The 27,035-nt window shown below is 34.9% G+C and overlaps 1 protein-coding gene across 3 annotated transcripts in view; it reads right to left on the bottom strand.

The window, feature by feature from the left end:
- Nucleotides 1-9,425: 9,425 nt before the first annotated feature.
- STK17B (serine/threonine kinase 17b) overlaps nt 9,426-27,035 on the bottom strand; it is a 31,604-nt gene continuing 13,994 nt past the window's right edge. For all 3 annotated transcript variants that reach the window (XM_047085737.1, XM_047085736.1, XM_047085738.1), the window contains exons 3-8: nt 24,786-24,998; nt 19,214-19,358; nt 17,299-17,425; nt 15,571-15,619; nt 14,205-14,384; nt 9,426-12,713 (exon numbers count right to left, since the gene is read on the bottom strand). In XM_047085737.1, coding sequence (XP_046941693.1) covers nt 12,431-12,713; nt 14,205-14,384; nt 15,571-15,619; nt 17,299-17,425; nt 19,214-19,358; nt 24,786-24,998 — 997 coding nt within the window. In that variant the 3' untranslated portion in view covers nt 9,426-12,430. The remainder of the gene's footprint in view (nt 12,714-14,204; nt 14,385-15,570; nt 15,620-17,298; nt 17,426-19,213; nt 19,359-24,785; nt 24,999-27,035) is intronic.

The following is a 27,035-nucleotide window of genomic DNA, read 5'->3' as shown; positions in this document are numbered from 1 at the left end:
AATCAAAACCACAAAGAGATATTACCTTATACCCAATTAAAAGGAGCATAAGCAAAAAGGCAATAACAAGTGTAGGGAAGGATGAAAAGAAATTGGAACTCACATAAACTGCTGGTGGGAAACAGTCTGGCAGTTTCTCAATGGTTAAACATAGAATTATCATTTGACTTAGCAATTCCACTCTTAGGTATATACCCAAGAGAAATGAAAACATACACCTACACAAAAACCTGTACATGGCAGCCTAACAGCCAAAACGTGGAAACAACCCAGATGTCCATTAACTAACGAATGGGTCAACAAAATGTGATGTATCCATACAAGTAGAATATTATTCAGCAATAAAAAGGAATACAGTACTGATATATGTACGTCATACAGCATGGATGAACCCTGAAAACATTATGCTAAGTGAAAATAGCCAGTCACAAAAAATTGCTTATTTTTGATCTCCTGATATGAAATGTATAGAATAGACAAAGCCATACAGACAGAAGGCACGTTGGTGGTTGCCTAGGGCTCGGAAGGTTGGGAGGAAATAGAGAGTGCCTGTTAACGGGCACAGGGGTTCTATGTGGGGAGATGGCCTGGAATTAGTGTTAATGGTTGCACAGTTTTATAAATATATGAAAAACCATTAATTTTACACTTTAAATAAGTGGATGAGATTTCAATAGAGTTGTTATTTAAAAAGGAAAATCTTAGCACACTATGGGAAATATTCAGACACTGGCTCAATTTCCACATTTTAAAAGGTACCAATAATGGAGCCACCAGATTCTTGGAAATATAGTTTTCCTGGCTGCAAAGCACCTTTTGGTATCAAATTTCTCTATATGTACTTGAGAGGATCTTGTAGCCACAGGAGATAATTACTAAAGTTTCTAGTCAGGTTTCAGATGGTTAACTCATAAATGCCTGCGTTTTTAAGAACAGAGTTAGGCTTCCTGAGTGAAACTGAAATTATTTTTGAGAGAAATTAATCTAATTCACAGGCTTTTACTGTAAGTTCGAAGCAAATGTGAGCTTTCTTTATCTAGGGACTGGAATAAGATTTATTTACATTTGAATCTCAGATATTGCAAACATTTTGAAAAAACTCTCTATAAATCTCACATATTAGAGAGATCATTTCCATTTCTAACTTTCCTAAGAATAAATGGGCTCTGGCCACTTTGATTTACTTGGCATTTGTTTATTTTTTCACGAGCATTTTTGACAGCTCACAAATGACACTTATTTGTGTAGTCACACAAATGGGGACAGAGTGTGGGAGTGACAAGGGTATAGAGGAACATGAGGGATCATAAATATTTCTGTGGTTATTTTCAGAGAATGTAAGCTGCCACTAAGGTTAACTTTCAAAGCTTAATACTAGTCATCTTCACTTTTGGGTGAATTTATTTCAGATCTTTTCTGGGAAGAGATTTTCACAAGAGGAAGAGAACCTCAGCACACAGCCTTAAAGGAGTTGGGAAGGGGGCATGAATAAAAGCGGGAAATGTGATACAGAAACAGAGACACGTTTTACCTACCACCACTTCTACAGAGCTGCCCATGAACTTGCCAGTACCCTACCCCCAACCCTGTTTTAAGTAATTGTTCCTCTCTGTTGACAGGAATGTGGGTATTCTATTAAAAAGACATTTTGAATCCCTTCCATTCTTCCTCCAATCACTTCTCTCCATCTTATCTTACCTCTTCCCCCCCCCCCCAAATTATGTCTACTAAAGACATGGCTTCAAAGCAAGTTAATATGACTGTAATACGGAGACCTGAATTGTGGAAGGCTTTGTAGGGCATGACTCAATTTCACTTCCCTACTCCAAGCTAGTAACCTCATTCAATCAGCTGTACAATGACAATACCTCAATTTATATCTCTATTGCTGGCTACACCTGAAAGCTCCAAATCTATATAACCAAAAAAACCATTATCATGGTCCACACATCCAACACTGAGTTCAGCTTCCCCTCAGACCTGCTTCCCTCTCCAGCGTTCCCTTGTTTTACTATATGGACAACCATTGAAATGGCTGCTCAAAAGAACAATTTGAGAACCATCCTTTATAAGCTTCCTCATTTTACACATCCAAGTAATGAGGGAACTCTATCAGTCCTCTCAAGTTTCACTTGAATCTGTCCATTTCTCTTGGCTTCCTAAGCCATCACCATCTCTTGCCAGGACAAATGAAATAATCCTCCTAAGTGGGCCTTCAGATTGACCCCCTTTCAATACACCCTCCACACAATATCCAAGCAACAATCCTTCTAAAACCCAAAATAGAATTATGTGCAACTCTCACTTAAAGCTTTTCAATGGTACCCTGTGACCTTAAAGTAAAAGACCAACTGGCTAACATAGCCCCTGCCCACCTCTCCAGTCTCTTACGTCACCTGTCTGGAGATCTTCCAGTTCCTCGAATGGGCCGGGCATTTCCTGCCTCAGAGCCAATTCTGCCTGGAGAAGACCTTCATTTGAAGGCTATCTTTTCAAAGAAGGTTTCTCAGATATTAGAGATAAAGAAATACGTAAGACTCATACCAATATCTGCTCCACATGTAGTAAATTGTGTGTCGATACAGGCCATCTTACAGTACCTATTTGTACAGTACCAATGGCTAACTAGGAAACACTAGTGAATTATTTATGTCTCTCTTTTCTATTTAGCAAATACTACATTCTGTAATGCTTTCAGTATTGCAATTTAGGTTATTCTATCCTAACTTTGACTTTATGGTCCACTTAAAATTTTTAATCAAACAGTATATAAATTAAAATTTAGATCCTTACAATTTTTAAGTGATAGATTCCAATCACTTTCTCCTAGCTTTTTTTTTTTTTTCATTTAATCCTGGAAAATTTAATTCAAATACGCTGTGATAGAGAGGATACAGGCAGCATTTGAAGCCAGATGGACTTGAGCTCAAATCCCCAAGTACGGTACTTAGCTAACTTTGAAAACTGCTTAACCTCTTGGAGTCTCAGTTCTTTACCTACAATGTGGGGATATTCAGGGTTGTTGCGAAGATTAAATGAGACAGCATGAATAAAGGAGCCAAATATAATTCCTGACTCATAGCGGACCCTTAGCAGACTTTATTCTTCCTCATTTACTTTATGTCCCATATATCTCTGGATACAGGCATACCGGCAGGTGGTATTTTTTACACAGACCCACAAGCACCCATTTTATAAACACATGCTGTAAAGACCTTCCAAAATTGATACTTAGACACAATGTTGTGGGACTATTTGTGTGCGTTGTTTGGGACACTGGAGCAAAGCCAAAGTAATTAAATCTCTTACAAATTTAGTAATATAAAAGGCCCCAGGCATTGGCCATTGTAATTATTCTATTTCTGGGAAGAAAAGAGACAGGTTCATTTGCAGTATCCCATGCTTAATCATTAGTATTAAATGAATTCAGACCAGAACTAATCAAAGAAGCAAACAACTGATTACTGCTGTTTTGTAAAATAAAGAAGTAATTGATGTTCACACAGGTTAAAATGGCCAAAAAGGCCTTTAAATAAATGGTTCAGCTTTTTTTCTCCCTTTATAGCTGGTTTTCAATGGTCTTTAGTCTGTGATTACTTAAATATTCATTTATTTCAGAAGCCTTTTTGTACAAATCCCAATTAAAAAACCAATCACGTTCTTAATAAATTGGGCTAACAACTTCTTTCAAAGGAAGAAACAAATCACAATGTTTCATCATAAAATTTGACTTCACATGACTATCTAGACAGTTAATTCAATTATAATCAGGAAAGATCATGAAGCCTCATAGATTTATTCATTATGACTGAGTTACAAGGAAAGGAAGGGCTCTGATATGCCTTATATGACATGGAGAATCTGTTATGCTTTGTTTAATCATGCTACGTCATAATTTTCTCCACATACATCTTGCATTCATTTGTTTACTATTCAGTATAACTAGAGTGCACATTTACAATCGTGTCTGTATTTGGTGACCCAGCTGCATTTTACAATCTGGCTAGCAATATTGGTATAATTAGCATATATCTTTCTTTTGGCTTTTCAAAGGGGTATTACAGTCACTAAATTTAAATTCCAGTGGTGAGCCACAGAAGGTGGAATCTTTCCTACTAATTATAAAATAATGCCTTTTTTGCTTATTCTGAAAGTTGACCACACTATAGGGTTAGCATAGGACCTAAATGTGAAAGATTATTCATTTAATTCTACCCACACTTGCACCCACCCTGCCTATTAGCGAGATTCTTTAACAGTTTTCATAGTAATATATTTTAAAGAAAAGGACTTAGTCAATTTCAATAAAATGGAAGATCTATTTGTTTCCTATAAGTAAAACTTTTACTATTATAAAAAGAAGATAGAAAATTGTGTGTGTGCATAGTGAGGAAAGTATACGGGAAAGTGTTAGAACATCTCTATTCTTACAGGAAAGCTTTGATAAATAAGGAAGAATCCAGAAGATACAGAAAGGCCCAGGATGCTTGATTTTCTGCGTCAACTTGACAGGGCTAAGGGAAGCCCAGATAGCTGGTAAAACATTATTTCTGAGTGTGTCTGTCAGGGTGTTTCTGGAAGAGATTAGCATTTGAATTGGTAGAGCGAGTAAAGGACACCCTTTACCCACTCTTCCCAAAGCAGGTGGGCATCATTCAATTAGTTGAGGGCTTGAATAGAAAAAAAAAAAAAAAAAGGGCACAGAAAGGGAACATTTTCTCTCTTTGCTTGAGCTGGGATATCCATCTTCTCTGGCCCTCAACATTGACCCTTCTGGTTTGTTGGCCTTCAAATTTGGGCTAGGATTTGTATCACCAGCTTTCCTGGCTCTCCAGCTTACAGACAGCAGATCATAGAACTTCTCTGCCTCCATAATCAGGTGAGCCATTTCCTATAATGAATTTCTTCTTATATATTTCTACATATCAATGTACATCCTATCCTGTACCTAATACAAGGCTTTTGCATTTAGGTGTGGAAATGCAAATGGTCTCATTTAGATAAAATGAGTCTCATTTAGATAAAAAAATAAGTCTGTCCTTCTCAGACTCTTCTCCAGCTCTTGTGAGCTGATTCTTACAAAGTAACTTGAATTCTATTCCTGGATAAGCCGGATATTTAGACATTCTTGGACTGTATCGATATAGCATCTGGTACAGTGCTTTCCAAGTACATGTCCATGGATACCATCCAGAGAGATGTTAACATGATCAAAGTAATTATAGCACACACTACACATAGGTTCCCGGAGTAAATTAAAGCCTCCAAGGAATCCTGCAGTAAGAATGCATGTTTAGCACTGTTGAACTGGTGTTTCTAAAACCCAGTTGGGTATATATGCTTTCTTCCTTTGCCTGACACCTAATGACATTATGAGGAATTCAAGTTTGGAAAATATTGATGATTGTGCCAATTAAAATGCTTTCAGTTGTAGGGCGCGTAGGTGGCTCAGTTTGTTGGGCATCTGACTTTTGATTTAGGCTCAGGTCATGATATCATTGTTCATGGGATTGAGCCTCATCAGATTTGGGATTCTCTCTCTTCCTCTCCCCTACTCATGTGTGCACTCACTCACTCATTCTCTCTCTCTCAAAATAAATAAACTTAAAAAAATGCTTTCAGCCACAAATAACAGAAAACCCAAAATAGAGTGGCTTAACCAAATAGGACATTTATAAAAATCACAAACTGAAAAATTGAGAAGGAAATGACTGCTGCTCTTACTTCAGTGACTTCAGGGGAACAATAATGCCAGGATTCCCTTGTCCCTTTGTTCATAATTAAAAAATGGTGGAAACAGTTCTCATCCAAGATGGCAGAGAGCTTGGGACTGTCAGCATTTCTTGCTTTCATCCAGAACTCAAAAGCATTTCAGAAACCACCCAGCAGACTTCCAGTTTATCCCTGCTCCAAGTGAGCTGAATGCATTCTAAGGGAGGAAGGCAATCGAGAAAGACACTGGCTCTGGCTGGTGGGTTAGCCAATCTCATTCCTTCATCAATGGTAGGGTTACTTTTAGAGACTTGCATTGTAGTTGCATGCCCTCAGCTTCCACCAAGGGATACTGTCAGAACCAATGATATGAAGCCTACTGATGTTTTTCCAGTAGAAGCATTCCCCTCATAAAGATGTTGTCCAAAGTAAGAGAATATGCTCTAATGTGATCCACATGAGAACCTCCTCTCAGGCTCAATGCTATCTTCCCCTTCTCTGCCATGCTCATTCCAGCGACAATGTTTAACCCACACAGCATTTTTAGTTCTACCTTAGCCCTACAGGCCACATTGCTGCTGTTGGACCATTCTCTACAAGGTCCCATAATATTCAGTGTGCATGGGGAAATAGGCAAGTTTCTTATTGCTCTAAGACCTATAGATCTTTCTCCTTGTCACCTTCTGAGCCTTTTCCACTCTTCAAACTCTATTCTTCTCAACACGCTTTAGTATTTGCAAATAACAAATACTTAAATACAAATACTTAAATAATACCCTGGAACAGAGTTTTGGGGTTTATTTTTGAGTGCTACTATATATGTCCCTGACATAAAGAAGCACAGTCTCCTGATATAAAAGGAATATAGGCAGAAATGACAAATTAGTATTATAAAAATTGTTTTGCCACACACTACACAATTAACTACTTAGTAACAAAATAAGATGTTTGGTATTTAATGTCTGTCTCTCCTGATAGCTGCATTCATTTGACCAATACTGTTGACCAACTCTGTCCTCACCTTTTGCCAAATTTTTATTCTTCCTACCACACCCACCTCTATTTCCTTTACTCTCAGCAGACCACTAGCTGCAGTCTTCTTAGGAGAAATAGATTATCCTGTCCTTTCACACCTCTATTGTCACCCATTTTCTTTTTCTTCATTTTTTTGTTGGGAGACAGTTTTTATTCTAGTCAAAGTTGACCCTTGCATTTGTGCTTATGATCTCATCACTTTCTCTGTCATTTTGTATCATCAATCACCTTGCACTCTTATGCAAGTCTTCCCCATCTTAAAACATTTTTAAAAGTACGTTTCAAGCTATTGTTCTCCTCCCTTCCCCCTAGATTTCTTGGAAGACCAAAAATACCCGTGGTCTCTACTTTCTATTTTCTCAGCTAGTTGCAAACTTACCTTTCTAGAAAATTCATTACATCCAATGACTACTCAGTCTTCTTCCTCTTGGGTATCTGCTAGACAAAGTGAGTGCCAACAAGGCTCACTTCCCTGTGTCTTTCTGGCTCTACTCTCATTTTAATCATTCTAGAGCTAAGAGAATTAGTATGATAATCTAGATTGGGGTCAACAAACTAAATGTTGCCCATCATCTGTTTTTACAAATAAAGTTTTACTGCCACAGCTATTTGCTTGTATATTGTTCATGGCTGTTTGCATGCTCTAAGAGCAAAATTGACTAGTTGTGACAAGACACCAGCCTGCAAAGCCTACAGTATTTTTTTTTTAACATTTATTTTTGGGAGACAGAGAGACAGGGGGTGAGCAGGGGAGGGGCAGAGACAGACACAGAAATGGAAGACACAGGATTGGAAGCAAGCTCCAGGCTCTGAGCTGTCAGCACAAAGCCCAACACAGGGCTTGAACTCACGAACTGTGAGATCATGACCTGAACCGAAGTTGGATGCTCAACTGACTGAGCCACCCAGGCGACCCAAACCTACAGTATTTAATAATTGGCCCTTTTTAGAAAAAGTTTGCTGACCTCTTTCTAGATGACCTACGCAATCTAGATCTAGATGAAAGAACACCAGTGAGAATCAAGAGAAAATAAGTATAAGATATATAAAAAGACTTTATTGATAGGAATTAATGACTCTTAGAAGAGGTGCAGTAAGGAAACAAAATTTTTAGAATGACACCTAGAGATATCCAGTTGTGATGTGTGAGTAAACAGTGCTGTGTTAACCAAGGGAGGTAACAGGAAGCCAAGAAGTTTGGGTGAGGAGGTGATACAGAAAGGGAGTATATGATCATGATTTTACTTAGAGCTATTTTACATTTGAGTATTCTTACACCCAAATAAAGATAATATGTATAACTTCAGTGTCCAGGAGGAAAAAGGAGCTAAAGAGAAAAGTTTGGGAATGCCATTGTGTCAGAAAAAGAAAGCATGGAACTTGAAAAGAAAGTGCTCACAATTTAAAAAGTTCCAACACATTAATTTTTCCTTCCTCAGACTCAGTTAAGTTCTGCACAACATTTCTCTCTTATCACACTTCATACTTTTTATGTGATGATTTTAGCAATGTAGAGTTGACCCTCTTTATTCATGAACTCCATATTTCTGAACTTACATACTTGCTAAACATACATACTTACACACATACCTTGCTAAAATGTATTTGTAACTCCAAATTAACATGCACAGTACTTTCACAATCATTTGGAGACATGATCATAGTGGTAAAAAATTTGAGATGCCTGACACGCGTTTCCATCTCAGGGTGAGCAAAGTGATACTCTTATTTCAACTCTCAAACTGTAAGACAAATGTCCATTTTCTAGTCTATTTAGTGTCATGCCTTCTGCGTTTTGGGGCTTTTTGTTGGTATTTAAAATGTCCCAAATCATAATTTTGAAGTGCTCTGTAGTTATGTTCCTATAAGCACAGGGCTGCAATGTGCCTTATGTGTTATTAGATGAGCTTCATTCAGGTATGAGTTATAGTGCTGCTGGTGTGAAGTCAATGTTAATGAATCAACAATATATATTAAATAAGATCCTTCTAAATAAAAACCTACATAAAACAAGGTTATGCACTGATTAGTTGGCAAAAATGTTATAAACAGAAGCTTGTAGGAACCTAACCCTGTATTTCCTCTATCAATGTGTTAGTATTCACTGGAATAGAACTACAGTAAGTGATGTGATTGTACCTTAGTACATAATCAGATTATACATTTCTTAAAGAATCCCTTATTCATCTTTTTTAAAAAGTCAATTTATTTAAACTAAAAACAAAGACACAACAGAAACAGTTCACTCATTTCTGGGTAAATAAAAATCCCTTATTCATCCTTATGCAACATGTAGTACACTGCCACTTACTAATATTTTCTGAAAGTATCTAGTTATTACCAGAGAATAGACTTGTTTTCAAATTTACGTGGCTTTTTAACAGACAGGATCTAATAAACACATATGTACTGGAAAGGAGTTCAAAAATGACATGTGTCAAGGCTCGGACCTCCAGGCAAGGAAGTTTGCTTAACAAACTCAGAAATACTTTAAAGCAAAAGACAGTCACAAATGTAAAAAAGCACTTTTTAATTTTAACCAAAAGGATCAAGTTGATGTATATATATATATATATATACAGATATATATGTATATATATATATATATATATATATATATATACATATACACACATACTTTTTTTCTGAAGTATTTATAATAATGTCAGTCAGTATGCTTAAGCAACACAGTTATTTAATGAAAGTTAAGATGGGCAGTTGTAATTTGTGTGAAATTTACAATTAGAATTTAAACTTCTTTAAAGTCTTATAAAATTCTAAATTGATAATAATTCTCCAAATTGGAAGTCAGATAACTTAATTTTAATACAATTTGAAATTAAAGAACAATTGTTTACACAACAACAAATAAAGACAAGTTTCCAAGACAGATATAAAAATCTAAATTCAAAAATAAACAGAAGAAATGTAAACAGTTATAAGATACCAATTTATAAATGTTGTTTAGAGCAAAGCTATTCAAAGTCTGGTCCATGAGCTATTAGCAACCCATCCCAAATGAAAGAAAAAACTTGTGCCAGAATAAAAATGAACTATATCATTAATCAGCTGACTTTTTATAACAAGACTTTCTTTAAGGGAAGCAATGTTTTGATGTACCTTCTGGGACAGGCGCCTAATCTCATTACAGACTGTAGAACACATACTGCTTACTTCTTTAAGGTGCCCCTATAAATTTACTGCTCAGAGTTAACTTGACCGTGGGGAAAAAATTAAAATGACAATTGTAACTGTCATCTGTACTTTATTTTTTAATCCTATCTGTCCAAAAAGCAAAGTTATTAAACTTTATAAACACACCACAATTTAACATTAATTTTCAGATGTGTTTAAGCATTACTGACATCTGGTCACCTCAGAGGGGCTAAGATTCCTGCTTTAATGAGATACATCATCTACTTTTGATATTTGTTTTCAACCTTGGGAGAAAAAGAATAAGAATTGAGTCATTTGTCAACAAGTTCTCCCTAAATACTGGTTTAATTTATTTTCACATTTCAAACAGTGAAAATATTTAAATTAACCTTTATGAAAAAAACTGAATTTGTATGCTGTTTGTGCAACTCCTTGTTGCGTTTTTATAATAAAAATTGCTAGGAAAAAAGGTATGGAAATTTACAACTCTGTGTATTCTAGTAACTAAGGGGCAACAGATGAACTATTTTAAGATTCTTCATATTAAAAGAAAGCTGGCATAAAATATTTTTTAAGAATCAGCTTATAATTTAAAATTCAAACATTTTTTTATTTTTAATTTTTACTATGGCATAATTCCTCTAGAAATTTAAAAATAAAATATGATCTTTTGTAAAAATCCTCTTTCACCAATGGCTTGCTAAATTTTACCTGCATTAGCTTAATATGGAAGGCAAATAACTAGACAATCTACAATTTAGAAAAAACTCATCAGTTTTAGATATACAAGAGCCCAATTTAGCTTCTGCAATGGCTAGTTTATTGAACCAACAAACTATTTCTTAAAGAATTTAAATGTATATTTACAAGTCCATAAGAAGAGAGCTCCTTTGGCACCTGAGTTGAACACAATATAGTACAGCAAAGAATCTCTAAGAGAAAGTTGTCTAAAGACTATATATTTTATCTATCTATACATAAATACATACACCTATACATATACACATATACACACACAAGTAGAAATAACTTTTTCTTTAAGGCATGCTAAAGATTTAAAAGGAATTCACCATTTAGTCAAATAAAGTGAACTGATGGCTATTAAAAACAGTTTTAAGTTATTTGGAGTCTTATCAAATTTCAGAAAGTTAAAGACTTTACAGTAATATGTAATTCAAGGGGGGAAAACTCAAGATTTTTTTTTTGTCAAAATATAATTTAATTTGATATAGTAACATGATCATGAGGTAATTATCCTAACATGATAATATAACAGAATTTTTGATAGTAACCAGGTGCAAAATCATCAAAGATAACCATAAAAGGAGTAAACTTCCCTTTATTATCACTAAACAGTCACCAGCCACCCTTCTGTCCTTAGACTCTTGCATTGGTTCCAACAAAAGACCATTATAAGGCCACCCTGCAGATGGCCCTCTGCTGGGCCTCATCACTCACTGGAATTTTACCTAAGAACTTTAGAAGAGCATAATGTCATCAGGTTTTATGATCACATCCACCTTGCTGTTGTGGACTCTGGCACTGTGTTAACAGTCTTACTGGTACTGTGGTATTTTTTTATGTATACTTTTAGAACTCTGAATGACTGGCTTATATCCTAAGACTTAGAAAACATCTAAAATTCTGTAAGTTGCTGAAATAAGTCAGCATTTTCTTCTACGCTCAATTAATAAATATGTTTGGCCACCCAAAATAGAGCACATGCAGTCTTACTTAAGTATCTTCTACTTCAGAAATTCTGGAAGATGAAAATCCTCTACACTTGTGTACAATCTAAGTCTCCATCTTTCAGTCCTTATTAAATCTGAAGTATGATGAGAGAGGGCAAGACATTTGAGTCAAAAAAAAAAAATGATACCATGCTGCTTTTTTTTTTTTTCCCCTCCAACTTGTATAGAATATCCCTAATTGGGTTTCTAATTTCCCTCTTTGCTCTGGTTAAAGGACTTGTCTCATGTAGCAGATCATATATCCTGGAAATCTTAGGCAGTTTCAAAATATTTGTGATTGAAATATTTTCAAATATAAAATATCCCACATCTATAAAAATAGTAAATATTCTTGCTTAAATTTGACATTGTTATCCTAATAAAATTTTGTCAGTAGAGGCATGTATATAGAACTTACCTCATAGAACCTATTGAATTCAAATGTCTTCGTTTTGTTCAGTTTTATATCAACCATAATATAAACCCGAATCAATGTTTTCCTCACCTGTAAAATATTTTGATAAATCCATTTGAACTTGAATTCTTCAATTAACATGTAAAGTCACATGCATAGCTTTATTTTGGTCATATATTTAAATATCTTCTTCTCTGAAGAGTTAGTATCTCAGAACAGGAAACGAAATTATGCTTGTTACTAATAATTTGGCATTAAAACACTTCTATGCAAAAGTGCATTTACAAAATAAACATGCCATAAATGAAGCTACAAACCACAATCTCACATTGGAGTAGATTTCAAATTCCAAATTCAGTCCAGTAAGTCAAAGAGAAAAGTGCTAACACAGCAAATCTGAAACAAGTTCATGGGGATTGGGCAATGAGTTATCAAAGCGAAATCTTTTGGAAACCATGCTGCTATCCTCTGGAATATTCTCTTTGTCTTCTCGATCACTACAGGTTCCATTACAAGAGGATTTAGAAGTTTTGTCTTCAGAGGACCTTAATGAATGATCCTGACTTTGAGAGGAAGTGGAAGATTCTTCAGGGTGAAATAAGTTTCCAAAGTCCCACTGCTGTAGCCAAGAATGAGACAGGCAGATTTCTGCTGTGGGTCTTTTCCTTTGAAAAGAAAGCATCAAGTGAAAATGGTGAACTAAAAATCAAGTTGGAAACATCTGCAGTTTGATACACTATAGACTTATTTTTTTAATTTATTATGAAAATAACACATATTCATAGTATAGAGGGAATAACAATACCAAAATTGTAGTACCTAGAGTTTCTTTAATATTGACATGTGCTGAAAATTCAATTCATCATGGAGCTTACAGGTAAGACTAGACAAAAAGCTTGAGGACATATGTTAAACCTCGCAAGTAAAATTTAGTAAAATTATAAAATTCCTTGGGTTAAAGAGATAAAGACATGAAACTATGAAGGAAAACATGTAATTTATAATCTATTATTCTGTGTTCTTAAAAGCAATATTGTTAAATCTCAAAAATACAGGCTGCTCTTGAACGATGTTTATCCAGTATTTTGAGTTTTTACATTTTGCTTTCTCTTTTGAAAATAATATGGTCAAATATCACAATTTTTCAAAAGTTAGGAAAATACCTATCTATAGTCAGACCTACAACCTTAACACAATCACCATTTCCATTACAACATGTTTTCTTAGTCTTTATCTTCATCTTTTATGATCATTTTATGTTCATTTTTTTCTGATTATAAAGAAGTTAATTTACTCACTATAGAAATTTTTATGTTCGTTTTTTGATTTTAAAAACTTAATGGCTCATTTTAAAATTTTAGAACCTAAGGAAAAAACTATTTAAGAAAATAACCAGAAGCAAAAAGTAATTTTACTACTATACTACTATTAAATAACCATTTATGTCCAAAACACGGCCAGTGAAAATTTGTGTGGATTTGCATTAAGCCAATAAAATAATTAGCAAACCCATGAGTTCTTTTTCCTTAAACTGATAAGAAACTGAATCCTCCAGGAGATTAAGTAAAGGTCAGAGATAAAAGACCTGACAGCAACAAAACCAGGATCCGAGCCCAAGGCATTTTAAAGTAAATGGGGCTGCTCTGGGTAAAGAAATGGGAGGTCAACTTTTTCTTTTCCTGCTCTGAAGTTGCCAATGAGTGAAGTAAGAGTCCTAAACCATGGTTTCAAATCCCCTTCTTTTGCAGGTGGTCAAAGAGCATTTGATTCTTAAACATTTGACAATCAGTAATTTACACTTCCCATATAACTATAATTACTTGACTACAGATTAGTCACAACAAAGTCTATCGCGGCCAGCCACGTGTATTGTAAACCTTCTATTTCTTTTGGGGAATTTCAGGGTTTAGTAGCAGGATGCGAGAGAAATAACCCAAATCTTCTCTTCACTCCAAAATTTCCTGCTGTATGTTTTGTATTTACCATGTTTGAAGTTATAGATTTGGTATTTAATGATCTCTTATACCACCTCTCTTCCCATTTTATCTGAAACTTGAGAGCATACTTCTAATAATTTTATACTGTTTTAGAATATATCTTTCTTAACAGACATAGGATTCATTTTGTAATTGTAACACATTAACGTTATAACTTACTCTGGATTTTTTACTAAAAGCCTCTGGATAAAGTCTGTGGCCAGCTGTGAAACCGATGAAAATGTTTCTTCTGAATAATCTACATTAACTTGAGAAATATTGAGGTATGTTTCTTGATTATCTTCTCCCACAAATGGAGATGTATGAGTTAACAACATATATGCTATTATGCCAATATTCCTGAAAAACAAAGAAGGGAGAAGAGGGGAATTTAAAACATATGTTAATCTGAAAACATTTATATAAAGTAAAATTGATACTTGGCAGATTCCTGTCCTCAGAACTTGTAAACTATAGACTTTAAATTGCTTTTCAAATTTCCTATATTATTAAAACTAACATAACTGTGTTATCTCAAAGTCTGCCTCACAGAAAAAGAATATAAGGGGAATATACATGTTACATAATTATAAATATAATGTATCAAATATATAGCATGATATCTACAGTCTGCCCTTCATTCAGACACTCTTATTGAGTACACAAAGCTGCTCAAAGGGGAGCATTTCCTAAATGGTACTCAAAGACATATTAATGATCTGTGCGACATAAACAGAAGTTCTGTGCAAACAGAGTCTGCAAGTTTAGCAAAGTACAAAATTGGATAGGTGGATTTTTTTTCATTGCAAGTCTTTTCAAAGCCTTAAACACATTCATGAGAAGTCTGATGCTCAGGAGGCAGAAAAAGACAACACATACAGTGCATGTTTCCCACTTATTTAGCCGTAGGACCTTTTTTCCTTGGCAAGCCCATTACAGTTCCATGGAACACAGGGAACAAGTCTAAACTCTTCCACTTGGACTATGGAGTCAGACCCCCACCATGTTCCCAGCTAAAGTTCTAGTATCAATTTCCGTTCTACTCCTTATGACATCTGATATTCAAAATATGATTTTGCTTGCCACAGAAACTCACAATGCCCTAGAAATATAATCTCCTAAAACTAAACTTTTGTATAAACCTGACTTCATTTTCTCCATACCAAATACCTTTCCAGTTCATCTAGACCTAGATTAGGTATCTCCCATCTGGTGCTTGTCTACTGTTTCCTCCATGCTCATTAAGTATTTTACCTTATTACAGAACATATCACACAGTACTGCAACTATTTTCGTTTTTTATTAGACCGAGTCTTCCTTCAGGAAAGGGATCTTCCTATTTATTTCTATACTTTTGGCTCAGAGCCAAAGTATTACTTAAAAAGAATGTACAGGTAAATGCCTTCTTGTGGCACAGTAATGATACTTCAAAAAAATCTTTTATAGAAAGCCTTATTATTTACATTTCTTTGGAATCAAAGAAACCCAGAATATATATTCTACCAAACTTTTAATGAAAGCATTTAGGTAACTAACAAAATCTTACCACATATCTGTTGCTGTAGTAATAGGATCATAGTTCAGGATTTCTGGAGCTGAAAGCAAAGATAAAATTCAAATTCAATACTGACAAATTTAAAAACATGAAAATTATTTTACAATAATTATATATATTTAGTATATATATGTAAAATTATAATATATATTATATATAATTATAATAATAAAACTGCTTTAATTTTAAAGAATAATATCAAGTTGATAGAAATTTAGTATAGTATTAATTATCCTGTGATTGGACATTTAAACATATCTAATGTTGAGCAAATTATATATATACTCAGAAGGTTCAAAAGCACAAATAATATTCTTGGAATAACCAGTAGCTATGGAGGAATGTTTTTATAATCATTAAATCAATCTCAGGAAAAACAATTACGAAGAAGTAAAATTTTAGACACTGGAATCTTTAAAAAATGTAGTTTGATTACTCTGTTAAGAATTAGTTTGTGTTATTTTATTATACTGATTTAAGTTTTTCTTTTCAGAGTAAAGAGAATCATATATATTTACAACAACATTATGAGTAAATTATGCATTCTGGAAGGGCTTTACATTTTCAAGTAGATTAAATATCCCTATTAGACTATCAAAAACCTAATTTCCTATGTAATTAACTTCCCATCATCTCCTTCCCTGCCAACTTTTTAAGTGCAAAATCAATTCTCTATATCTTGTGATTATCATATATTTCAAATTAGTAGAGGCCAAACTAGGATTTATGCTTGAATAATAACTTTGCTTCACAAAAATTATTTCCTAAAGCCTAACATTTTTATTAATAAAGACTTTGAGTCATATATTTGTCTGTCCATCACACAACGTACCACCCTATACATACTTCTGTGAGCTGTGTTATCTATAATTACAATCATTTATTCTAGGACACTATTGTCCCTATTTGCATTCAAAAGTTAGTAATTTGTTTTGTTTTCATTTGGGGAAAGTCAGCTGCCTTGCTGAGTCGCACTTGTTCTGTGTAGTTGTATCTTTTCAATACTTGCATGGGGGTATCAATATAAGCAACAACAAAAAAGTGCAAAAAGATGAATTTTATAAATTAAAATACTTTAAATTTATGTGCTGCTTCATATAACTTAAATTTTTTTCACCTGCATGATTTTATTTGTTGATATAGTACAATATTCCCAGATTATCTAATCATAGGATCTTTTTTTGACATCCTTTTTCTTCAAAATCCTCCTTTTACAACCCTAGGCAAAACCTCACATTTTTAAGCAGCAGAAACAAAAAGCAAGTAGTCCTGCTAAAAATTCTTGCAAAACTGAAGATGATGTATATTTATAAACAGCTTCAGAGTTGGGACCAGGACAGAAGTAGAAATGACATTTATCCAACACCCAGGCTTCAAAGGTAAAAATGACTGGGCCATGTGACTGCCTGTTTTCCTCTTTTTTCCATTTTCTCCTGTTCCCTAACTTCCCCTTCACCCATTTTTCTTTATGTAATAAACTGTTACACACAAACATTAACTTCTGAATTTACATGTCCAATGTCATGTGAATTGCTGTGAATGTCTCAATGGTCCTACATTCACTAAAGTTCATTTATTGTGTCATAACCAAATTTCAATGCATTAAAATACCTGAATCAAATAAATCCTGGAACTACATGCTCTAAAATATGGCTTTATAGAGATAACATTTAGTTGATAAACCTCAAAATGGTGTATAAAATGAAAGGAAGTTCTTACCTAAGTATTCTGGTGTTCCCATAATTTCCCGAAGTTCACATGCATTCCCTATTTTTCGAGACATTCCAAAATCTACAATTTTTATATCTCCAAGAGGGTATATGCTGCTTAATAATATATTCTGTGGCTAAATAAAGCACAATAAAAATTGGTAAGTAATATACAACAATAAAAGAATACTAGTCTCAGATGGGAAGTAAATTAAATGTTTATTAGCTATTACACATTTCATTAAGTCATTCACCAAACATCTACTGAACTACTAGTTAGCAAAAGCTTTATGCTCAATGATAAATAAAGGTAAAATTATACTCAAAGGATTCTTAGTTTGGATGAAAACAAAGTTAGATGAATATACAGATTGAATGATTATGAGATAAACTGAATAATAAACACAAGATTACTTAATTCTGCCTATTATAAAGTCTAAGAAACTTGCTGTAGAGATGATATTTAAGCTGAACCTTACAGAATAAATAGGAGTATTCCGGTTAGAAAGGCACTCTAGGGAACAGCATGAAAGAAAGTATGAAGGAATAAAAAATGTATACTTTTCCAGAAACAGAAAATGGTTCAGTATGATGGTTCTGGGTCTATTAGCTTAGACAATAAGATATATTGATGCATGGAAGGTGTCACCCATTGCTTCCCAGAACCAAGAGACTTTGCTGAAGTCTATTACAAAATTCCTTGCCACAGTCATAACCCAAATAGTTGCCAAGGTGCTGTTCCCAAAGTCTGTGAGAAGAATTCTAAGTCTAACTTCAGGAAAACCCAATGCTTGTTTATTATTAAATCAGAGAGACATTAAAGGAGAAGAGGTAAGGGTAATTAGATCTACTGTTGTCAACCACAGGCTTTAGGATATACAAAGCCAGGTTTATTTCCCATCCCCAACCTCAAGTGCTGTGTGGTGTTACGTAATACACTTGGTTTATCCTTAGCAGGAGAAAGACCCAACAGGAAGTTTGTGGGGGCATGATCGTCCTGATATGTACCATATTGTTGTTTTTACAATATCTTATTGGTAGGGGACATGGCAGGGCTGCTAGGTACTTAACACTACCCTCTTCCAGAGGGGGGCCCAACACAGACAAACATGTTTTTTCTTTTGAAAATGGGGTAAGAAAAAGAAAGTCTAGTTTGAGACAAATTTTGAGACAAAGTTTGTACAAGATACCCAAATGGTACCTAATTTGCAGTTGAAGAAAATAATTTGGAATTTAGGAGAGAAGTCTGGGCTATAGGAAAGAGAACTGGGAATCATCATTATGGTGAAAGTGGTAGTGAAGGACAAAGGATCATGCAAAGGGAGACAATATAGAAAGAGAAGAATCCAATGTTCAAAAAATAAGACACAGATTGATTGAGATTTTGGGTGGCTGTGGAGGAAAGATAAAGAGAAAGGATAATAACGTAAGAGTTTAAAATGGTATTTCAGGGCTTGAGTAAGGGGACTGAATGGTCTGGGGGGCAAAAATGGAGGAGCCAAAAGACTAAACATCTCAAGGGAAAAATGAATGAATATAATGGGAGCAAAGAAACGAGCACTAGAAGGAGGTTATCTTCAGAGATGGAGATTAGACTAGAGTATTTTAGAGATGGGGCAGTTTTACAAGATGAGAAATCCAGGATGTAAGAGTGGGATGGTGTACAATGATTGAAGAATTAGAACAGGGAGGAATGATGGTTTTTAAGAGCCCAGTGATTCATTTGATCTGCTCGCACATGCAGTCCTCTCCTCTCTGCCAATACAAAATTAAGTCCATGTAGCACACATACACAAGTGCACCCAGTGCAGTACAGAGAGTCATAATCTGACTGTTGCTTCCTACCAAATCCAGCTTGCAATTATGCATCCCAAGAGCAGAAGGAAAAAAGATGCTGTATTACTTAAAATCATATGGTACATTACCTTTAAATCAAGATGTACAATGTTATTCTGATGTAGATAACATACTCCTTCAAGTATTTGCTTAATGAGTCTGATAATGTCATTTTCAGAAACCATTTCAGCCAGCTCAGGTAAACACAAGTTGAAAATTTCTCCACCTGCAGCACTGAAATAAAATTCAAATAGAAACTTGGAAAATCATTGACCTAAAAATGACAATTTTTAAATACTGTAAAACTGTTAAGTAAAAGCTATAGCTATCTAGTCTCTCTCTATAGATACATACACTTTTGATTCTCATGACAACTATGTGGGTTATTATTCCCATTTGATTGATGAAGAAACAAGTACAAAGAGGTTAAGCTACTTGTACAAGGTAACATAGTAAATAGGAAACCAGAACCTGAGTCTGTATGATATGGGCAAAAATCTGCATTTTTAACCAGTATCTTGTACTGTAGCTTCCCAAATCTTTATTATTTTTAAAAGAATTGAAAATCTAAAGAATGCTGACCAAAGCATAGAAAAAAGTCCCTTGGTTTGGAATCAAATGATATAAATTTAAATCCCAAATCTGCTATTTACCAGCAATATAACTTAGGATCAGTCATTTATTTGTCTTTCACCATCTGTAAAACAGAGTCATCACTGAGCTCAATAGATTTTTTTTTTTTAAGAGAGAGTGCAAACAGGGGAGAGGGACAGAAGGAGAGAGAGAGAGAATCCCAAGCAAGTTCCATGCCCAGTGTGGAGCCCAACACAGGGCTTGATCCCAATGACCCTGAGATCATGACCTCAGTCGAAATCGAGTCGGACGCTCAGCCGACTGAGTCACTCTGGCACCCACAGATTTTTTTTGAAGATTAAATCTAAAAAAATGCAAACCCTCCCCCCCCCCAGATGGTTATTCAAAAATTTATAAGGTATATTTAAGAACATCTCAAGTAGGGTGACTGGGTGGCTCAGTCGGCTAAGTGTCTGACTTTGCCTCGGGTCATGATCTCATGGTTCATGGGTTCGAGTCCCACATCGGGCTCTGTGCTTCAGAGCCTGAAGCCTGCTTCAGATTCTGTGTCTCCCTCTCTCTCTGCTCCTCCCCGGCTCATGCTCTCTCTCACTTTCACTCTCAAAAATAAATAAACATAAAAAAAATATTAAGAAAAAAGAATATCTCAAGTAAAGCATATTCTATGTGGCAAAACAGGACAGTGTCTAACGTGTAGAAGGTGTTCAATAAAGGTTTGTTGAATGAATGAATGATGGAATAGGCAGTCATTCTTCAGAGCAGCTGAAACTGAAATTCAGAAGTCTCGCTGACTGACAAGAGGAAGAAGCATTTCATATGTATGAGCAGTCATAAGAAGGAAAAGAAAAGGAAAAGAAAAACCTTTGTTTCTGAAGGTATATATTCACAGAGCAAAAAATAAAAATAACTTTAAAATATAGGAACGTGCCATAAAAGTAACCAGTTTACGTATAATTTCTATCTTCTATATCCTCTAAATTTAACACAATGCATAGGTATTACTTTTATAACCAGAAGTCTCCTAAGGGTTTTTTGTTTGTTTCAGTAACAAAATCAAACAAATATTATGATTGTCAGCCAATCAGATTGTCTCTTCTTTTTAGGTTGGTAAGTTGACCAATGTCTTTTGTAGGATTGCCATTTTTCCCATAAAAGCAGGACACAGGTAGAGCTATGGGAAACGGAAAATTAGGAAGAGGAGCTAAGAGGAGGGAATGAACAGATAACACAAGAAGCAGATTACAGAAGTCAGCAGAAACTAGAATAAATGTAAGCAGTGAGTAGTAGACAAGCAGATGATTTGTTCAAACAAGCCACACAAGAGCAGTGACTAGAGAGGAAAAAATATCTCTATAGAGATAAAAGACACCTATATACCATTATCATTGCCCTGGAAGGCATCTTCAGGTACACCTCCTTTTTCTCTATTAGAAGAGTTGTCCTCTGATGGGACATCAACCAACAAATTTAGAAATTTGGAGTGTTTGCCTTCATTCGCGTATGTATTTGTATATATGTTGTGTGTGATAATAGTACTTTAGTAGAAGTACACTGTCATGTAAACCTATGTGTTATACATCTTTCAAAAGGCTAAATCAATGTGGTAAGATGTCAACAATTGGTAAATCAAACTGAAAAGTATGAGTATTGATTATACTGTTCTTTCAACTTCTTTGAAGATTTTAAATTTTGTACCAAAAAAGTCAAGGAAGAAAAATATGTAGGATGACTTGAGGAGGGGATCAGATTGGTAATTGTTATTAGAGTAAAAGATTTCACCGTTCTACTTTCACCACATAAAAATTATGCCACCTTATGAAAATAACTAAGTCTCCCTGGCTACATTTTTACCTTTGAGATTATCTGATGTGACAATGCTACCCAAAAAGTAATAAGAACTAAACCAAATTCTAGTAATAAATTTTAGTAGGTCTTAGTTGATCTAGTAATAAATTATTTCAGGGGTGCTGGGTGGCTCAGTCGGTTCAGCATCTGACTTCGGCTCAGGTCATGATCTCACAGTCCGTGAGTTCAAGCCCCACGTTGGGCTCTCTGTGGACAGCTCAGAGCCTGGAGCCTGCTTCAGATTCTGTGTCTCCCTCTCTCTCTGCCCCTCCCCTGATTACGCTCTGTCTCTCTCAAAAATAAGCATTAAAAATTTTTTTTTAAATTATTTTAATCCATTTATACATTTAATGAGTGCTTGCTATACACTTCAGCCATAAGGTACAGTTGTGACCTTATGGAATTCAGTTTACTTGGCAGGGTACCTGAATCAATTTTCAGAGTATGAACAAAATCCAACCATAAAATGTGTCAAAATTTTCTGATATATTTTGTTGTTGCTATTTAGATAAATCCCCCAAAGAAAATTTTATGAAAGTACTCAATGCTCCTATGTATTCATTCTCTAAAACTAGTATTCCATTACTATGTTTGAAAAAGGTTAGCTCCTTTTCACATACTTCAAACGTGCAGTGTCATGCAAATAGATAACTTTTTTTTTTCTCAAGTCAGTTAACATACAGTGTAGTCTTGGCTTCAGGAGTAGAACCCAGTGATTCATTTCTTACATATGACACCCAGTGCTCATCCCCAAAAGTGACCTCCTTAATGCCCATCACCTAGTTAACCCACCCCCCATCCCCCACCCCCATCAACCCTCAGTTTGTTCTCTGTATTTAAGAGTCTCTTATGGTTTGCCTCCCTCTCTTTTTTATATTTTTTCTTCCCTTCCCCTATGTTCACCTATCAAATTTCTCAAATTCCACATATGAATGGAATCATATGGTATTGGTCTTTCTCTGACTGACTTATTTTGCTTAGCAAAATACCCAAGTAGATAACTTTTTAAAGGTTAGATTAATCTAACAAAAATAATCACAAAATATATGAAAAATGAAATCAGACTGATAGTATCCTGGGCATTTCTGTGATTCTAATTTATTTTGAAGGTGCTATATTATACCTTAGTATGTTGTTTTATGGGAAATGTACATAGTATTAATTCTTTAATAAAAATTTTTTTAATGTTTATTTGAGAGAGAGACAGAGAGCGTGAGCAGAGGAGGAACAGAGAGAGAGAGAGAGAGAAGCCAAAGCAGGCTCTAGGCTCTGAGCTGTTAGCACAGAGCCCAATGTGGGGCTCAAACCCATGAACCGTGACATCATGACCTGAGCTGAAGTCAGATGTTTAACTGACTGAGCCACCCAGGCACCCTCATAGTAGTCATTCTTTTTTTTGACATTTATTTATATTTGAGAGAGAGAGAGAGAGACAGAGAGACAGAGTGAGAGAGACAGAGTGTGAGCAGGGGAGGGGCAGAGACAGAGGGAGACACAGAATCTGAAGCAGGCTCCAGGCTCTGAGCTGTCAGCACAGAGCCTGACGCGGGGCTCAAACCCATGAACCATGAGATCATGACCTGAGCCAAAGTCAGTCGCGCAACCAACAGAGCCACCCAGGTGCCCCCATAGTATTCATTCTTAAATGAACTAATTGCCAGTTTAACATTTTGCAAAATAAGCATTTTCGTATTTATAAGTTGATTCTAGGTAATCAACTTTCCTGGTATAAATACATACTTTTTACAAATATATAAACAAACTTCTTCATCCTTAAAATACCTGAATACTAAAATTAGGCTATATTACTTTTTGTTTTTTATTATTTTATTTTAGAGAGAGAGAGAAAGGCAGAGAAAGAGCATGAGTGGGAGACAAGGGCAGAGGAAGAGAGAGAGAGAGAGAGACAGAAGAGAGAGAGAGAAAATCTTACGCAGGCTTCATACTCAGCAGAGAGCCCAATACGGGGCTTGAGCCCATGACCCTGGGATCATGCATGACCTGAACCAAAATCAAGAGTTAGAAGCTTAATAGACTGAGCCACCCAGACGCCCCTAGGCTACATAATATACTTTTACATTCAAAAAGGCAATGATGCAGGTTAACCACTAAAAAGAATTACTGTATTTATAATGCATTTTTTTCTGAAGTAAATACTTAATCTCTTTAGTTTATTATAAAATAGATTTCTTCTATAAAAAATTATCTTCTATAAAAAATTATCAGATCCTAAAAGCATATTAAAACATAAATTTAGCTAACCTTTTCCAACTGTTGTAGATGTTCAAACACATTTTATATACATATAATAAATGTGTCAGACTGTCACTCATAAAGGTACTATTTTAGAGTCACATGTGAATATACTAATTAACCGGCCAGTTGGCTTAACCATGCTCTACCCCATGCTTAATGTGATGAATTGTTGACTATTTGGGTGTTTTCAGTTTTTCACTGAGTTGTGGGAAGAGATATATTTTATTTCTTATTGCTACAATTCCTAACAGTTTTTCACAAGTTACACAATACTAAGTAAATGTGTTTCTTCAACAAACAATGTGACAAGCACACCTTCACCTTCATGCAAATTCACCCTTCTATTCTCCATGAGTCATTCCCTTGGATGTATTTTTCAAATAGATGGATAAATTATATAAATGATTTCAATTCTATTTATCCATCAGGTAGTTCTGCACAAAAACTCTTCGACTTTCTATGCTATTAGCAATGAAAGTATACTTGTTTCACCACATTCCTCAAGCATTGTGATGTCATTTGGGTTTTTTTGTGTGTACTGTTTAATTAGTTTTTGTGTATATGTGAAAATATTCACATATACACCATGTCTCTCTAATATTTTATCAACAGAAATCTTTACAAGTTTTTTTCCTAAATGTTTATTTTGAGAGAGAGAGAAAGCACATGTGTGTGTGCAAGTGGGGGAGGGGCAGAGAGACTCAGTAAGAGAGAATCCCAAGCAGGCTCCATTCTGTCAGTGTAGAGCCCAATGCAGGGTTTGATCTCATGAACTGTGAGATCGTGACCTGGGCTGAAATTAAAAGTTGGACACCCAACAGACTGAGCCACCCAGGTGCCCCCAAATCTTTATAAGTTCTTGTCATATTTTTATCATTCTTGTTCTTAACATTTCAAGCCATCTTTATCCCACCAATTAAAATAAGTACTACAAATTTATTTAAATTTATTAAAGTATATACTTACTACTCCAATATCAAAATGATTTCACTGGTATTTTCATAGACTTCATGAAGATTAATCACATGAGGGCAAGATTTTGCCAATTCAAGTACGGCAATCTCGTGTAGAATCTCTGCTCGACAATCCTGTCCTCTTCTTCTCTTTTTCAGAAACTTCGCAGCATATTCTTGGCCAGTAGATTTTGATATACACTGTCTAACCACAGCAAATTTTCCTCTGGGGGGAAAATGAGGACAGTCAATTTTAACTTTTCCAAAAAGAACAATATTAACATAACACACAGTTACAACTCCAATTTAGAATTAATCCTTTCAAACAACTATGCCACTAGTTGAGAACTATGTTCTCTTAACTGAATCAAATACTACATATACTTTTATGAAATTTATATTATTATCACAGAAAAATTAAAATGGCAAATGTAAAAACAGGATAAGACATAACTGTATTTGTTCATCACTGTTAATATAATACATTATCATTGTAGGGGAGATCTCATTTGCATTCCAACTCCATGCCATACTCTTGTTATAAATGTTTGTGTTTAAATATCATAACAATCCTATATAGCAATGAAATTGTTTTGCAGAGCCCAGAGAGTATATGTATCTTAGTCTATTTCCAAAGACTGTACCTTTAAAAGGGTACCACACTAACTCTCTAATCAAAACAGCTTCCTTCCAAAATAAAAAATTAAAATTAAAGCAAAAGTGGGTATTTGGCATTTCACTGTATCAGTGTAATCGCTTTGCCTTTCAGCACCATGTCTAACAATCTTTGAAACTTTCTATCACTAATTTAGTAGTTGTTTTTCCAGTAAATCTCTTAATATTGGCCAGTAGTCTATGAAGCCTGTAACAGATAACAGAGGTATATGTATCCTATGGAGAGGATCCAGAGACACTTCGATCAACTAAGAAAATTAATAGTTATCAATAGCTAAGTACAAATACACCCACTAAGGTCATGTTTATCATTTTAGGAATGAGTAGGTGTTTAGCTCTCTCCAACAGAAGTGCTCAGCATCTCAGCCAAAATTTAAATTTACACTATACTATACACTATAAGCGTATAGTATATAAGTGTATACTATACACTATAAGTGTATAGTTGCCCAAAATCTAATTTCCCAAAGATCGAGAGCTATTTTGAGTATGACTATTTTAAGAAACTAATAAAGGCAACTGACTGCCTACCCAGAAAAATGTACGCATGCCCTTAAACAGAAAGTTTTACATACAATTCCAGAGGGTTTTCAGACTTCAAAGCCCATCTATCGACCTTCTAAACCTGAGTCCACAGGATGCAAGATTAAGAACCTATATCCTAAGGCTCAAACTAACATATGAAGTATAAATAAAGGGTCTTCAGAGAAGAACTTTTGTTCCCTAACTCTTCTTTCTCCAATTTGACTTCTAACACATGTCAGGTGCTTAGCAAGGAAAACCTGGTATTTGGGGTTGGGGAGGGGGGAACAAAATAAATTGCTTGATTGTTATTTTACTTGCTATTCTCAAGGGCCAGGATGACAAGGATTCCTACTCTTTATTTCCCACATTTCTTCAAAACTGGTGCCAGTGAAAAGGACAGGAACCCAAGCTGAAAAAGTATGCTACAATGCCAAAAGAAGTGACCAGGCTATAATTTGACTCTTCTACATTCATCAAAACATACAACTCAATAAATTTGCATGCACAAGCCTGATTCTTGGAAAGAACGTTTCATTTAAGATTTGGCATATATAATTTAAACTAAGGCACTTTCTCACCATATGCAAAAGCAATACAATTCAATGCATTTCAATGAGCATACAAAAAGGTCATCAGTCTTTGTCTTCAAACTACCCTTTATAGATTTTATACTGGATAAATCAAGTCAAACTAAGATTAAATGACTCACGAAACATCATATATGGAATTGGAGTGCCGAGAATTAAACTATGGAATGTGAATTTTTAGCTTTCTCTTCTAATCACTACAAAACAATTCCTCCCTTTAAGATCATTTTTTAAGAAGTGCAACTCACTTCTGCCAATTCTCACTCACATTTAGAAGTGAAAGTGTGTCTAAAACAGAAAGGAAATTTTGAGTTTTATACAGAAATTCACCTTGTAAAACTAAGTAAACAGAAACTAGTTAGCCAAGAAAATTGTCCATCTGAAAAAAAAAAGTTTATACTACCAACTGTGACAATTAAGTTCTGCTGCAATTTTGTAATTACATCTATAAGCCAGAATTTTCTCAGGAACAAAGA

Source organism: Lynx rufus, unplaced genomic scaffold, assembly GCF_022079265.1.
Source record: "Lynx rufus isolate CCGP_SWC_20201006 ecotype Redwood Valley unplaced genomic scaffold, mLynRuf1.p SCAF_2, whole genome shotgun sequence".
NCBI lineage: Eukaryota > Metazoa > Chordata > Mammalia > Carnivora > Felidae > Lynx > Lynx rufus.
Note: the sequence above shows the minus strand (reverse complement) of the source record. Positions and strands in the feature narration are given on the sequence as shown.